General features: G+C 49.4%; 2 protein-coding genes across 3 annotated transcripts; one reads left to right on the top strand and one right to left on the bottom strand.

Moving 5' to 3' along the window:
* Positions 1-178: 178 nt before the first annotated feature.
* Positions 179-9,724, top strand: PDIA3 (protein disulfide isomerase family A member 3). Of its 2 annotated transcripts, XM_026087358.1 has the most exons (13): positions 179-417; positions 518-596; positions 1,626-1,743; positions 2,397-2,504; positions 3,436-3,565; positions 4,248-4,364; positions 4,857-4,982; positions 5,565-5,747; positions 6,299-6,407; positions 7,247-7,375; positions 8,330-8,409; positions 8,957-9,014; positions 9,310-9,724. In XM_026087358.1, the coding sequence occupies exons 1-13, from the start codon at positions 245-247 to the stop codon at positions 9,427-9,429; spliced, it is 1,530 nt and encodes a 509-aa protein (XP_025943143.1). In that variant the 5' UTR covers positions 179-244; the 3' UTR covers positions 9,430-9,724. The 2 variants fall into 2 exon arrangements, with proteins under 2 accessions (XP_025943143.1, XP_025943144.1); XM_026087359.1 differs by lacking the exons at positions 179-417; positions 518-596 and adding an exon at positions 748-853.
* Positions 9,725-11,992: 2,268 nt separating this feature from the next.
* Positions 11,993-15,516, bottom strand: ELL3 (elongation factor for RNA polymerase II 3). Its single transcript, XM_026087336.1, has 9 exons — positions 15,365-15,516; positions 14,646-14,940; positions 14,439-14,563; positions 14,116-14,218; positions 13,371-13,650; positions 12,772-12,826; positions 12,295-12,466; positions 12,174-12,218; positions 11,993-12,100 (listed from the first exon to the last, which is right to left on the bottom strand). The coding sequence occupies exons 1-9, from the start codon at positions 15,514-15,516 to the stop codon at positions 11,993-11,995; spliced, it is 1,335 nt and encodes a 444-aa protein (XP_025943121.1).

Raw genomic sequence — 15,516 nt, 5'->3', positions numbered from 1 at the left:
GCCCGGGGGGCGGGGCGGGGCCGGACCGTCCCCCCCGGCGCCTGTGAGGGGGAGGGGAGGAGGTGCGCTCTCCGCCCCGCCGGACGTTGCATCAGCCCATTGGCCTGACCTCGTGTGACGCGCGGCACGACGGCCAATGGGGAGCTGCCACACGGCAGATCCGGCTGGGGAGGTGGGACTTCCGGCCGTGGGCGCCCCCGGCGCCTGTTCAGCCGCCGCCGCCGTCGAGGAGGGAGCGCCCGCCATGTCCGCGCCCCGGCACCGGCCGCTGCTCGCCGCGCTGCTCCCGCTCCTGCTCTTCGCCCTGGCGGCGCGGCCCGCGCGCGCCTCCGACGTGGTGGAGCTCAGCGATGCCGACTTCGAGAGCGGCCTGGCCGAGCGCCCGGGGCTGGTGCTCGTGGAGTTCTTCGCGCCCTGGTGAGGGCGGCCCGCCGGGGCCGGGGGGGCCGGGGGGCGGCGGGGGACCCGCGGGGCCGGGGCCGGTCCGCGTGGCGCTCTGACACCTCCGTCCTCCCAGGTGCGGGCACTGTAAGCGGCTGGCGCCCGAGTACGAGTCGGCAGCGACGAGGCTGAAGGGGATCGTTCCCCTCGTGAAGGTGAGCACTGGGCTGCCCCGGCTCTCCCGACGGGGCGCCGCTGTCGTGGCGGCTTACGAATAGACTTTGGTCAAGTGGAAGTTTTGCTATTGCAGTCCCTTAACAGCCTCTGCGATGAGCACATCCGGTCTCTTCATGGCTCTTTAGAGCTTTGAGCGGCTTCGTCTCTTTGAAGACTTAGACACCAGGGAATGATCTGGAAGCTGAATCCTACAGGGGCAGCTGCCCATTCGCTTGGTGTGCAGAGCATAATGAGGGTGTGTACCAGTGTCTGAAAGAGGGCTTGCCCAAACTAGGGATGAAGAAGCCTTCTTTTGAATGTGTAGTTTAGTCTGGGTATCAGCGTAGTACTGTATTCATTGCATTGTTCCTTGACTTCATAAAGTAAGGGTTGAGAACAAGCCTTGTTTTCTGCCAGAAAACTTGTACAATTTTCTGAGGACGGGGTCTCCACTTTCTTTTATGGGAAGTGCACTGGATTCTGGTGCCATAATCTCCCTGTTGATTGAGGTCAGCCTGTTTGTTTCAGCCATTGCAGGAACTTCAGGACTGATAAGGTCCTGAGAAGARTTAATTTCTCTAAAACCTCTCATTAACTGTAAGCAGTCTAGTCTTTCTGCTGTTTTTCTTGTGTTGTCTGGTCACACAGGCAGCTGTTGAATTTTTCCAGTATTTCCTCAAAGATTTTTTTGGCCCTGTTATTACCTCCATCCTACCTCCTTCCCCAGTAGTGCTGCTATTGACTGTTCAATAATGCATGCTGTGTAGCAGATCCATCTTGGACCACCTGGTTGGATGCATTAGGCCTGGCTTTTGATCTTCTGCATGTGGCTCTCAGATGCTTCTCAGATCCTTATGCTTTATGTGAAAGGAATCCAGGCCAGTTTAAAGACACTTGCTAACTTTCAAGGCTTTTAGTCTTCATCTTTACATTGTGTGATAGCGTGGAGATGTGGGCAAGTGGCAAAGCTGTCCTCTTCTGTATGTACACAGAGTTAAGACAGAGTAGCAGTATTTCTTTTCTTTTAGGTTGACTGTACAGCAAACTCCAATACCTGTAACAAGTATGGAGTCAGTGGCTATCCCACTCTGAAGATTTTTCGAGATGGTGAAGAGGCAGGAACCTATGATGGGCCCAGGACAGCAGGTAGAAGCTTGTCAATCTTTGCACATCTAACAATAGTGCTAGAAGAAGGTCCATATTTTATAGAATTGTTTGTGATGTTAAATGTATTGAGGGATGCAAAGAAGGATATCATTCTCCCTTCCCCCACCTCTTTGTGTTGGGAGAGCCCTGGATGCTTACTGTCCCTTAAAAGGCACCTTTAAGGGTGAAAAGCTCCACATTATCTTTGGGCCATAGCATCCTTGATGGGCAGTATCCAGAAAATGCGTGGGGGAAGACCTCATATAGATGACTTCTTGGTACATATACCTTGCTAATCTCTGAATTGTACAAATTAAAGAGTATTCTATGTCTCTTTTTGATCAGATCTCTTGAAAAACATGACTTTTCACAATACAGTCTTCTGTAACGCTTTGGTAGCAAACCAGTGGCTCTTGATATGAGAATATTGAAAATATTTTTTTTCCTTTGTAATTGCAGTCCTCTGAAAAGCTCTCCCTTTTAGATTAGTTCCTATGTGAAGTTGATGCTAGCACTACTTCAGTTCATATTATATTTATTTTGTGGAAGAGGAGTATGGACTCTGAAGAAACAGCTTTTGTTTTGGGAAGCTTGAAAAAGACTTGTGAAACTTTGTAGTGATCCCTTTAACAATTATGAACTTTTTTGTTAAGATGGGATTGTCAGTCACCTCAAGAAACAGGCAGGACCTGCTTCAGTGGCTCTCAGTTCTGTGGCTGACTTTGAGAAATTCATCGGTGATAAAGATGCTTCTGTAGTAGGTGAGTAGAGTGGTTCACTGCAGCACTTAAGGTGCTGGGCACTTAGCCCTGGAAGATCTTGTGGGGATACACAGTGAAAGGACAAGAGGCAGTATCACAAACTGTGACAAGGGGAACTGGAGCTGGATGTGAGCAAAAAAGTTCTTCATAGTAAGAATGACAAAGCACTGGCRCACATGCCTAGAGGGGTTTTGAAACCTTCAGTCTTGGAGGTCTTAAACTCAATTGGACAAAGCTCTGAGCAACCTGATCTTTCTTTGAAGCTGGTCCTGATTTGAGCAGGAGGTTGGAATTGATGACCTATGTGGATTCCTTCCAACCTGATTCTTTTTTCTTCTTTTTTCTGTGGTTCTTTGACTGGCTTTCAGACTTCCTGTGACCATAGTGTCTTTTATAAAGTTTGTTGCTGTTTTGGCTGACTGACAACAGATAGCTTCAAATTTCTAAAGTATACTAGGGTGATATCTCAAGGTGTTAAGCTGTTGACATCATGTGATTTGATCATGGTTAACACATGATAACAGCAGCTTTCCTTTATGTGAATTAGATATAATCATGGAAATACAACCGCATGGGTATTGATCAGCATTCCTAAACTTGCTAYGTATCATTGGCTGTTGTTACTAGTAGTGTCACATTTGGTTGCCAATGGAAATCTTTGTGCTCAGAAGACAACTGCTTCCCGTGCTGGGTGGGTGGATGTCAGCGTGGATTGCTGAGCTAGGCAAACCCTTGAGTAGCTTTCTGCTGGTGAAAGGGAGGAAATATAGGCATTAAAAATGGGAGAGAACCTGTCAAAAGAAGGTCTGGGCATTCATTTGAGGACTTAATTTAGAAGGGGTGTTCCTGTGCATTACAATACAAATGGTATGAACTGTGCAGTAACTGCTGCTGAGTCAGTTTGGGGTCACCATCTGTCTTTCTACTGCAGGCTTCTTTGGAGATGCATCTGGTGATGCTTATTCAGAATTCATGAAAGCTGCCAACAACCTAAGAGATAACTATCGCTTTGCACACACCAGTGAGGAAGAATTGGTGCAGAAGTATGAGGAAGATGGAGAGTAAGTTGCTTAGTAGAAACATTCCTTGCTATTGAGACATTTGGAACAAATTCATGGATTTCACTTAGGCTTATTAGCTGGGTTTACCTTCTGAATATAGCTTAAGGTATTCCCCAGCTACTGGTAGTCTCTCTTCTTTTCTTTTTCCCTCTCTCTCTTTTTTCCTCTCTCTGTCCCTGTCTCTCTCTCTCTCTCTCTCTCTCTTTGGAATTAAGGTAGAACAGCAGATGAAGCTACTCCTTCTTAAAAATTGCTGTTGTGGCCTTTAAAATTCCCTGAGTATCTCTGGCTCAGTGTTCTTTGTCCTGGCTGTTTCTAGATGGTGGAACTGCATGGGGAAAATGTCCTCCATCTGGTACAAGCTGTTCCAGGCTTTGGAGGGTTAATACCAGGTGGGAAATACCTGAACAGAGGTGTTTTGCTTCTCCATTGCTCTTTATGTTGTGTGTGGTGTGTTTTAAGTTTTCAACTGTTGAAGGCCACAGCCTATCTGAATAATGGAACAGGGCCTGCTAGGTAGATATAGGACAGTAGCCCTGCCTGGAAACTGGACAACCTCACTGAATCTGTGAACAGTGAATTGGGGCAGACACTAGAGATTGAGTTCTTATCCCCTCTAGCTGCCACTCCTTGGAAATTCAGGGATACTTTAAACTAATTTGTGGTATCTGTTTCCCCTCAGGGGTATAGTCTTATTCCGTCCTCCACGCCTGACAAGCAAGTTTGAGGACAGCTCTGTGAAATACTCGGAAGACAAAATAACCAGTGGAAAGATCAAGAAATTTATCCAGGAGAACATGTGAGTGATGCCTCACTGGACATGTGATAGTGGCCTGAGCTGGATTCAGCCCTGTCAGACCTTGTTCTCTATAACTGGCATTACTGACACTTCCTGCTTAATCAATGTCCAAAAGATATGTCTTGCAAGCACCATCTCCCTTGGGGACCATCTTGTTTCTGGTAACCCTGGCATGGCTGTTGGCATTTACTCTCCATATTCTACCAGCCACACTTCTGTTTAAAATATAGTGAATTTCCTGAGAGGTATGTCAGCTTTGATCTCAATTAGGTCTAAATGTGTTAACTGGTGTTGTGGCTAGAGATGCAGACTTAACTTACCATAGTGGTGCGTGAATGAACAAAGTGTTTCTTTCTTGGATCTTGCTGGTTACTGACATGTAAAGTTCTCCTTTGGGTAGGAAACAGGATTGTGCTGCATCAAGCCCATTCCTGGGAGGTGATGGGTTCTGGGCAGTGAGACTGAAGCTGCTAACATCTGTTTCATTGATAGCTTTGGCATTTGTCCACACATGACTGAAGACAACAAAGACTTGATCCAGGGGAAGGACCTGTTGGTGGCATACTATGATGTGGACTATGAGAAGAATGCAAAGGGTTCCAACTACTGGCGCAACAGGTAAAGAAGCAGATAAGCACCCTCCCACTCCACCCCTTCCTCATGTGTTCCTTACATTAGTATTGTTCTGTAGTTCAGTTTTACATGTAAACAAAATGAGGAACCTTAATTCTCTTCTCCCAGGAAACTTTCAGCTGAGTTTCTAATCTGAGCTATTGGGATGGCTGCTCTCTGCATGGCCCAAAGTATAGAGTATGTTTATCCTTCAAAACATCACTCGTTTAGGGTTTTGGATCTCTAGTCAGAGGATGCCACTCAAGACCTCGAACAGAAACTTCTGTACTAAGGTGGTGTGAGATCCTATCCTTTTTATTCCCCAGTAGCTGAGACGCTGGTGATCAAGCCAGTGGGGTGGAGAATGAATGCACACAGCACTTGCACAGGCTCCATTCAGAGCAGAAGCAAGCTTACTCCTCTGCTTCTCAGCAGCAAATCTATAGGACTTCCCTCTGCAGAACACATCACTTCTCACGAAGGAGTTCCTTATTCAGTGTCTGCTTCAGTTTGAAAGGTGTTATATCGTGCAGGAGAGATTCTGTTCAGTATTCATGGGAATAACAGCTTTTTTTTTCCCCTCCCCAGAGTTATGATGATTGCAAAGAAGTTCTTGGATGCTGGCCACAAACTGTCTTTTGCTGTTGCTAGTCGGAAAACCTTTGGCCATGAGCTTTCAGAGTTTGGTCTAGACAGCAGCACGGGTGAGGCTCCTGTTGTTGCCATCAGAACAGCCAAAGGAGAGAAATACGTCATGCAGGAGGAATTTTCGTAAGTTGTTGAACTTATCAAGTGAGAGGCAACACTGCTAGGCTTTGGTCTGTGACAAGCTCATACCTCATTAGCCTGAAAGAAACTGGAAAGCTGGATGTTCCTGTAGGAAAAAATGATTGCTGGGTCARAATGTCTCCTAGTTGTCAGGTGTGCTTTACTGCTCTGTACAGAACTTGCAGTCCTTCTATTGTTAATGCAAAGGTAGAGGATTTAATTCAAGATGTATTTAAGTGTCTGTTTAGAAAATAAGATGCATTAAAGGATACAGGTGGGAAAAGCTGCACCTTTCTTCAGGGTGGGGATGGGGGGAACTTAAGGGGGCTAGAAGACCTAAAACTTAGAATGGGGTGTGCATCCAGCCTTCTGTCAAGACCCTGACAGTGTCTGTTGCATTTGTCCCAGGGTCTTCTAAGCCAGCCCCAGGCTGGTGCTGTCAGATGCAGGTGACATCTGTTCTGTGGGTGGAAGGAGCTTAAATCAGCCTTGAAAGTTATCCTCTCTCATCCTGTATGTGTCATGATGGCTGTAAAATGTCACTTTACTTTCAGCCGTGATGGAAAGGCTCTGGAGAGATTCTTGCAAGATTACTTTGATGGAAATTTGAAGAAATACCTGAAATCGGAGCCTATCCCTGAAAGCAAYGATGGGCCTGTGAAGGTGAGTGCTCCTGTGTCTAGGGTAGCAGCAGCACCTACCGGTGGATGAAGGACGCTGTCCAGCAGCAGCTTCTGGTCACATGGTGATATCCCATACTGTGAGTGCTCTGTTGTTGTATCTTGAGGAAACCTGTGTTGTGATGCACCAGAGAACTCATTCCCTTTGTATTGCAGTTGTCTGAGCCAAGGGAGAAATGCAGCCTGCAGTTCTGATTTCAAATGTTCTCTCAGTATAGTAACTGCTACTGGGGCATGCTACTGCTGTGACCTAGAGGTAACACAGAGGCCTGGTGCATTGACTTGTGCTTCATCATGGCATGGCTTTCAAGCTGGTCATGACTTTATGTATTATTTCTAAAAAGTGTTCATCACCCTTGCTGGGGAGGTAAAAACCTTACCTTTTATCCATCCCTGTAAATTCTGTGCTTAATGAAAGTGTTTCATGTCATGGCTTTATAAGGGCCTGATAAGAGAGTGGATGTCACTGCTTGTTTATGTGTGAATGAAGATGCCCTCAGCCAGTCTAACAAAAATGATTCCTTAGCATGAAATTTGTTGGGATTGAAAGGGGGGGGGCAATCCCCCTCCTTCCTTAAACCTCACTTATATGTAGTGCCTGCATCTTATGACAGGTTTTCATCTGTAAGTAGAGCGTGGTATAGCTTAGTGAAGGGCTCTGTGTCTGGTCATTTTGACACTTGTTATATAGATGCGGTTTAAATATTACTGCTTGCTGTGGGAGGGCCAGGCTTTCCTGGGCAGAGTGTATGGACCATGTCATGTTATGGCCCCTTGCTGTTGACTTACAAAACACTAACTTGTATGATCAAATACTATCAGGTGGTGGTTGCTGAGAACTTTGATGAAATTGTTAATGCAGAAGACAAAGATGTCCTGATAGAGTTTTATGCACCCTGGTGTGGCCACTGCAAGAATCTGGAGCCCAAATACAAAGAACTGGGGGAGAAGGTAGGTCCAGGACTCCTGCAAAGGCAAACTAGATCTTGCAGCACAGACAGAACCCGCAGGATTGTTTAATCTAGTCCATAATAAAGGTGGCATAACTGTGCCTTCCTATGCACTTTGAGGTTTGGAAGCACCTGGGCRTCTCCTGTGAATGTAGAAGTGAATTAGCAGGATCTGGAGCATGGTAACAAACTCATTGGTAGGTTTAGGCTGCTCCCTTTGCTGTGGCACGTAAATATTCCCTGATCGAGTAACTGGCCTCAAATGGCAAAATTCCCTTTCTTCTTGTTTCTCTCTGCATAATTATAGTCTCCTGTTCAGTCGAGGATAACACTACCTTGCAAATTCTAACTTGATGGACAAATGGAATAGCTTCTTTTGAAGCACGGTCATGTAGCTGCCACTTAATGCTTCCCGCTGCTCTTACAAGCTTGTGAGAAACATCTGTTGAAGATGGTTCATATTGGCATACTTTACTAGCCTCGGTCCCAATTTGTCAGCCCTGTACATTGTTACAGTCTCTGCTAGCCTGGAACAAGTGCCTGATAGTGTTGTATCAGGATTTGATAGTGACATAAATTCCTTAACAGATCTGACCAGTGTTTCTCTTAGGCTGTCAGGCATCGTTCCTACTTGAGCACTGTTTCTCCTCACAGTTCACTTTCTAAAAGATTGGAAAAAAGCAGTTGCTCTGGGCTCAGTGTTTTCCAGGAGTTACACCACACTAATGCAGCAGGTAACATTAGCTGATGTGGGCTGCATACACCTGACTGAGGGAGAACTCTGTACCCTGTGCCCCTGTTTACACAGAAAACAACTGCTCAGAAGGAAGCTGCTCGCCTTTCTGTATTTAGTGTGTGCTGTCCTTTGACGTAGCTGTTCTAGAAGGTGCTGATAGATCAATACCTAGTGTAACTACCTTGGATTGGTTACTAATTATGCTCTTTCCACTGACAGCTCAGCAAAGACCCCAACATTGTCATTGCCAAAATGGATGCTACAGCCAATGATGTGCCTTCTCCGTATGAAGTTAGAGGGTAGGTGTTACTGTTGGTATACTGCTGTGTTAATGGAAGGGTCCAGGCTTCTCTCTCTGACCAGCAGCCGCTACAGGAGAGCTGAAAGTCTCCCAGGCTTTTGGCACGCTATTGCTGGATATTAAAGTGTGAAGAAATTGAGAGTCAAGTGACTTTCATCTGCCTTGCTTATTTGGGATTCTAGTGTCCTGGCCTTGTCTAAAGGCCTGTCTTGCTGACAGCTTCCTCTGCTTTTGCATCTGCTGTGATTCTGTTCCTAGCAGTGTAAAAATGACATTGGGCTCATTTTTCTGAAAACGGTTAAGCTGGCAAATCTGGACCTAGTTGAGCTCAGCCAGCTCTGCAAACAGGGCCAGTCTTTTGGAGGCCCCACCTACTGGCTGAGGGTTGGTGTGCCAGAGCTGCTTACACTGTTACCATGTTACACTAGAGGAGTGTAGGGTGCAAGTCCCCTTGGTGAGAGCTAGCATGATTTTTTTTCTGAAAGGGCAGAGCCCAAAGGAAACTGAGCACATTAGGAACTGAGATGTCTCTTCTCTCTCCCCAGCTTTCCCACCATCTACTTTGCTCCAGCTGGCAACAAACAAAGTCCAAAGAAGTATGAGGTGAGTATCTGGCTGCTCTTGGAGCTTGGGGATTTCTGAAGAGATTAGTCAGAATCCAGGTGTCCAAACAATGCTGAGTCTCTCTGGAGCTGCTGATTGCACTCTAGCCCTGTTGCCCTGGGAACACACCTGGTGGTACCTGCTGGGAATGTTCTGCTGCATGCTGCAGACCCAAGGGGGAGAGCTCTGCTTCCAGTTGCTTTGGTCTTCTGCCTGGCACCTGAACTCCCCCTCTAGCAAAGGAGAACTCCACAAGGACTGCAAGCACCGCCTTATCTTTTTGTGCTTTCTGCAGGGTGGCAGGGAAGTGAGTGACTTTATTAGCTACTTGAAGCGGGAGGCAACCAATACCCCTGTGCTGCAGGAGGAAGATAAAACCAAGAAATCCAAGAAGAAGGCAAAAGAGGATTTGTAAAGTAGCCACTCACCATCTTGTCAGGATGAGCTCTGTGAATTGGGGGAGCACTGGGCAGCCTGGGGTCAAATCTGGGTTGTGGAGAGCCAGTGACCAATGCCATGTGGGCTGAAGGGAACCCAGCTGCTGTATCTAGTTCTGTTTAATTCCCTGCTGTCTCTTAGCTGCACTGTTGTGGGGCTCCCCAGACTGGTTTGTTTTGTGGTTTGGGAGGGGGTGGGGGGCAGGGTTATTTTCTAATTTTTTTTGTACATTTGGAGAAGTGAAACAATAAAATGACCCCCCCTTAAAACCAGTTTTCTCTGTTCTGTGGAGACCTCTCAAAGCCAGGATACTGCTGTGTGTAGGTCAAAAACTTCCTACTGTGAATCTAGTTTAATGAACCTTTAGAAGGCTTTGTTTTCTAGATCATAAGCTCAGCCTACAGTCTGTTCCCCTCTTTTGCTCAGTTAACAAGAGTCATTCCAGAGTGCAGTGGCAGCAAGTATCTCAGTGTGCTGTGCTTCAGGCTTGGGGCACAAGGAATCTGTTTGCAAATGCTTGTTGCCTGCACTCTGCCTGACAGGGTAGTAATGCTGCTTCAACAAGCTTGGAGGTATGTAGTACTAATGTAATCTAGACAAATGTGGGTAAACAGAGCAGTCTAGTAGTAGGGCTTGCTCAGCAGCATATAAACAGCAATAAATCAGCTTTTAAGCTGATATAAAAGTAGTCAATGTATGAGAGAAGCACTAGTAACTACATATTCTATCAAAAAACAAGTATGACCAGTGCTGAGTGAGTTTTTTGTAGCCAGCAGGCTTCTCTGGCAAAGATCCTTGTCTGTGACTCTTATGTGTGGTTAGGGGCAGTTAAAACCTGTTAATTATAAAGCCATTATTTCTCTTGAAGTAGTGGTGGTAGAAAACCACCCGGTAGTGGTGGCTTTCTTCTGGAGGGAGAGGAATATGATCCTATGCTGCAGCTGGATTGTATAGGCTGTGACTGACCATCTCGGGCAGCCCTTCCTTGTTTTGGGACCAGAATGTGCTGGCAGGAAAGGTCAGGATTGATACTGTGGGTGAACAGAGATGAGCTGTTGCTCTGAATCTTTGTTTGTCAGGCTGCATGTGAGTTGAGTGAGGGGCTGGTAGACTCATAACACACTGCTGTGTGTTGCAGCAGTAACCATGGTAAGAAACCAGTGCTTGCTTTCTCTGTGGATTCCTCCCCCATACTTCCAAAGGGCTGTGTACCAATTATTTATTGCTGCTGGAATTCTCTGGGTACAGCAGATCACACAACACTCAAACATGGTCCTATGTCTACAGTAGCTATGCAGAATCAGTTCTGAAGTACAAGAATTTCTTCCCCAGCTACATCTTTCTGTACTCATGCTTCTGGTTGACAGCTGTTCTATGTCACAGAGCAAATGTTAAGGTACTGGGTGGCAGGGAATGATGACATTCAGTGATCCTAGAGCAAAATGCGAGTTCCTTACATGTCAAACTGACAGCAGGCTGCTGACTTGATGCAAGGAACAGGGAAGCACAGCAGGCCCCTATTTTTGACTGCTGGTAACTAACTTGTATAAAACTGGAGTACTGTTTCCTTAATGGGGAAGCTACCAGCCTGGGCCATGTAAGGGAAAGCAAGGGGAAGCTTTTCTCTGATCCTTGTCTTGTTCCAAAGTCTGACTCTGCAGAACTGATGGTAGCTGGGCACTAAGCAAGGCTTAAGTTTTTCAAAGGGTATGACTGAGAGCTGCTCTTGATAAGCATCAGTGTCCATTCCTGGGCCAGCAGGGGTGAAGCAACCACAGGATTGGTGGGTGTTATGTTTCCTGGCAACAGGGATGAGGAGGATGTGAGAAAGGCATTGTGCTGTGGCCAGGAGAGCAAGAGTGATGGTGCCTGCCCAGATGCCCAATACTGTGTGCAGCAGCTAAACTGAAGCTAATGAGTTTTCATGTGAGGAGAAACAGAATTCTAAGGAAGACTTTATTCACCAATATCTCAGCAGGGCATGTCATCAAACCTACTTCATGTGATTGACAAGGTCCTTGCTTTGGCCTCCATGGTGCTAAGAGCAAAACTGCTTTGGAGGTCTGCAGTGAAAGCTACCTCTGCTTAATGCTGCTTCCTGGTTCAGCCCCACCAGAAKGCAGTCGCCACCCAAAGAGTTGTCTAAGTGACACAGACCTGCTTGGGTTGGCACAGACCTCAGCAAAAGAGTCTTTGAGCGCCTCACCCCGCCTTTCCTCTGTCTCAGGCGGAATGGCTGGGCAGCCAAGGCCACAGTCCAGAGCAGCAAACCAGTTTGCAATAGGTGACCCAGAGCAGCATGCAGTTGAAACAACTTGCTTCTAATAGCAACCAGGCAGCTGTCCTGTGCAGTAGCTGCATATGGGCTGCTGGGCACTAAGGGAAGCACTGATAGTATTGTGGTATTCCTTAATCTAACCCTTAACCTAATGCACTTTCTTTGATGTGTGCTTCTTCCACCTCTTCTGCACTTCAGCATGGGCACAGGTCCTAAGAAATTGGGGGGTGGGGGGGGGGGAGTGACTTCTGCAGCAGCTTGCCTAGGAGCTCCTGCTTTCTTCAAATTGTAGGATCAGGTTTTTGATGTGAGACAGCTTCTGGTGGAGGTATTCACAGCGATGTTTCTCCTGCTGGTAGCTGGGATAAGTCTGGGGGAGGGAGGGGGAAAGTACAGGTCAGCTCCTGGAGGGAATCAAGTCCCTACCCTGCATCCAGCCTTACCTTYTTGAAGTGGCTGTATTCATGCAAAATTGTAGCTTCAAGTGCCTGAAACCCAAGAGAAGCAGATGAGCAGAATTGGAGGAGAGCTGTACTGCTCATGCCCCAGGTCACCCACACTTGCCTTGCGTTCCTCTGTTCCTTGTTTCAGAGTCTTCATTTTAGCTCCCAGTTGAATGAATTTCCGACTCACGTTACCAATACGAGCGTGCAGGTAGCGGTACTCTGTGTAGTCTGCACTAAATGCTGCCTCATAGGCTCTGCACTGTTCCGCTGAGCAGATGGTGTGGTATTTTCTGCCACAACCAGGAGAAAGGGCTTGTTCTTCCTGTGTCTATGAGCCCTCTGCAACAGGGAAGAGCCCTTGCTCTTGGCAGGGCAGGGGGCTGGCAGCGCTATGTAATGCATGGCAAAGAACAGGCAGTGCTGTGACCCTGCTACCTGCCCCACTGAGTCTGGGGTCTGACTTGCAGCCTTTCCTGCTGCTGACACTGCTGTTAGGCAGGCAACTTAGTCTCAATCTGGGAAATGCTGTGGGGCTSGTTCTAAATCACTCTAAGCAGGGTAGCCCTGGGGCAGTGAATGTCCAAGCTTCACTTACCGCAAGTAATCTGGGATCTCTGCTGAGGATGAGCTGCTAGCCTGTGACCTGGCATCTAACAAGGAGCAGAAGATCACAAGGATTAAAACTCCCCTAGACCATCTCTCCACCTCAGCCAGAACCTGCCCCGCTCCTGCACGTCCTGCAAGCCTGAGAAGACCTGTTCCCTGCAAGCCAAGCTTGCAGTCACGCAGCTCTCACAGATACAGAGCCCTGTGTCCCACAGGGGAGCTCTCAGAGGCCTTCTGAGGAGGCCTGGGGAATCCCACTGCAGGGCAGCCCTGAGCACTCTGCAGACAGGGTGCAAGGGCTGCACTGCAACCTCACCTGCTCAGACCCTTGAAGAGCTTTAGCAGTGCAGCTAAAGGAGAGGCAGCCCCAGGCCATAAGGCTGGGCAATTAACCCAGGGTTGCACCTTCCTGGTCCTTGCCTTGGCCTCCAGAACCAAAACCTCTCTGCTTGCCTGAAGTCCTGTTTTGGGCCACCCGCCTCCCTACTAAGACACCCTGGGATCTGGCTAGCTTCTGCTTTGTGAGCAGGCTGGGCCCACATGCCCTGGGGCTCTGTCCATGGCCATTCTGCCTAGACACCTGCTCACCTCTAGGTGCAGGGAGGTGCTGCTCCAGGTGCAGGTCTCCTTCCTCCCAGTCATCATCTGCCTCCTCTGTGCTCACCTCCCTCTCTGAGCTTTGCAGCTCACCAGCCTGGCTGCCCAGGGGCAGAGGCCCAGCTTGCTGCTGGCCCTGTGCTCCCAGCTGCTCCATGCTGGTTGCCTGCAGGCAGCTCCTGTGCCACTCTTGCAAGCCAGGGGCAGGCTCCAGGGCCCGGGACCTCTTGCTGCCTCTTGGATCTGAGAAATTCAGCAGTGCCAGGCGTTTCTGAAATACAAATCAGCTTTGCCTCAGGACCTGTCCTGGACCCCTGCCCCAAGCCTCACTGCTGGAGGGACCCCCAACAGCTTTGATCTGGGCCCAGGGCTGCTGCATTCCTTGCTCCATGTCAAAGTCACCAGACATGCCCTGTCATTTGGGTTGTGTTGGTAGATGAGGGAACCAACAGCAAGGCCAACCCCACACACACTTCTCGTGGCTCTTCCATGTTCCCCAAACAGGGACTGCAGCTGGGAACTGGAGCAGCTCCACACCCAGCTGTGATTCCCTGCTGCACACTGCACAGGGTGGCCTGGACACCAGGCAGGAGCAGAGTCCAGAGCCCTAAAGCTACTGAGCTTCAGTGGGAGGCACTGGGCTTCACCATGGAGGAAGTAGCCCTGCTGAACCAGGCACGTTCTCCCTGTGCACACACCTGGGGGCTTTCTGCTGTCTGCACCTACAAGGACTTACCACCCCCAGATGGTTTCTCCTGGCACCCTGAGGGGAGCAGCCATCTGGAGACTGCTGCAGAGGCACCAAGAAGGACCGGGCCGAGGGTTCATCGGGCTGGTTCCTGGAGCATGAGAGAGAGACGTGACCAGAGACCAAGACTARGGAAAGCATCTTTGAACACTCAGTGCCAGGGCAGTGGCGAGATTGTTCTGATCCTGCCCAAARGGTGCTCAGCAGCTGGGAGTAAATGCAACCTGCATTGGCTGGACCCCAGTGCTGAGCATGCACATCCAGCCCCCCACTCCCCTCACTGCTGCGTGCCCCAGATGCCCCAACCCCACCTGCGCTGCAGCAGGGCAACCTGCTTCCGCTCCTGGGCCGTGTACCCGGGCCAGTCCTCCCGCACCCAGCTTGTCAGTCCCTCCTTTAGGCGGTAGCAGCACTCGGTGGGATCCAGCTCCGCGACCTGCATGGGGAGAGCAGCAGGGTCAGAGCAAGTGCTGCGGTACCTGGGCATAGGAGAGCGCTCTGCACCAGTACCCGCTCACCTCCTCCAGGGCAGCCAGCAGCCATCCCCAGTCCAGCCTGCCCACCTGCATCCCCTGCAGCCGCTGCACGAGCTCGTGCTTGCGATGGGGCCGCAGGGCCAGGAGCTGAACCAAGCTTTGAACAGAAGCCCTAGGGCTGGTTGTTGTGGGCCTGTGCTTCTTGCTCTCTGGGACATGGCAAACAGAGCCCTTTCCCAGCAGGCAGTTCTCACCTGCCTTCTTCAGACCTGCGATGCCTTTGCCTGCACATACATTGAGACAGAAGTGTTGATATCCGAGGAGAACCACAGCAGGACTTTACTTTCCTCCACCACAGCCCATCCCTCCCGGCATGCAGCCCCCTACCCCTGCGCTCCCAGTCTCCTGCAGCCGCCCCTCCGTGGCTGGCAGGACAACGCTTTGCCAGCTCTCCCAGTGCCGCAGGTGTCTTCTGCTAACCAGCATGGTCTGCTCCCCCCACATGTGCAGAGCTGCCACCCTGGCCACAGCAAGCAGTTGTGCCCATATCCCAGGGCTGGCAGCACTGCTGTCCCAGAGCAGCTGCTGACATCAGGGGCCCTGCAGCCATCAAACACCAGTGATCTCTGCCAGCATGCTGGCATTGGTCCTTGGTGTGACACAACCCAGCACTGCCCCAGCCTGGGAGGGAGCAGGTGGCTCAGCACCCAGTGTCACTCAGGCCAGTGCCACCCGCAGCACCCCACTAACCCAAGTTGAGCTCAACAGCTGCTCGGCTCCAGGGCTCCTCAGGCTGGGACACATGCTCCTGCAGCACTGGGTAGGTGCTCTCAAAGGCACAGACTGTGATTTTCTCCTGGATGCTGCCCACGCTGTCCAGCCGGCTCTGACCTAGCCTGGGAGCAGACAACAT

Source organism: Apteryx rowi, unplaced genomic scaffold, assembly GCF_003343035.1.
Source record: "Apteryx rowi isolate R43461 unplaced genomic scaffold, aptRow1 scaffold_713, whole genome shotgun sequence".
NCBI lineage: Eukaryota > Metazoa > Chordata > Aves > Apterygiformes > Apterygidae > Apteryx > Apteryx rowi.
This window is presented reverse-complemented; position numbering and strand designations above follow the sequence as displayed.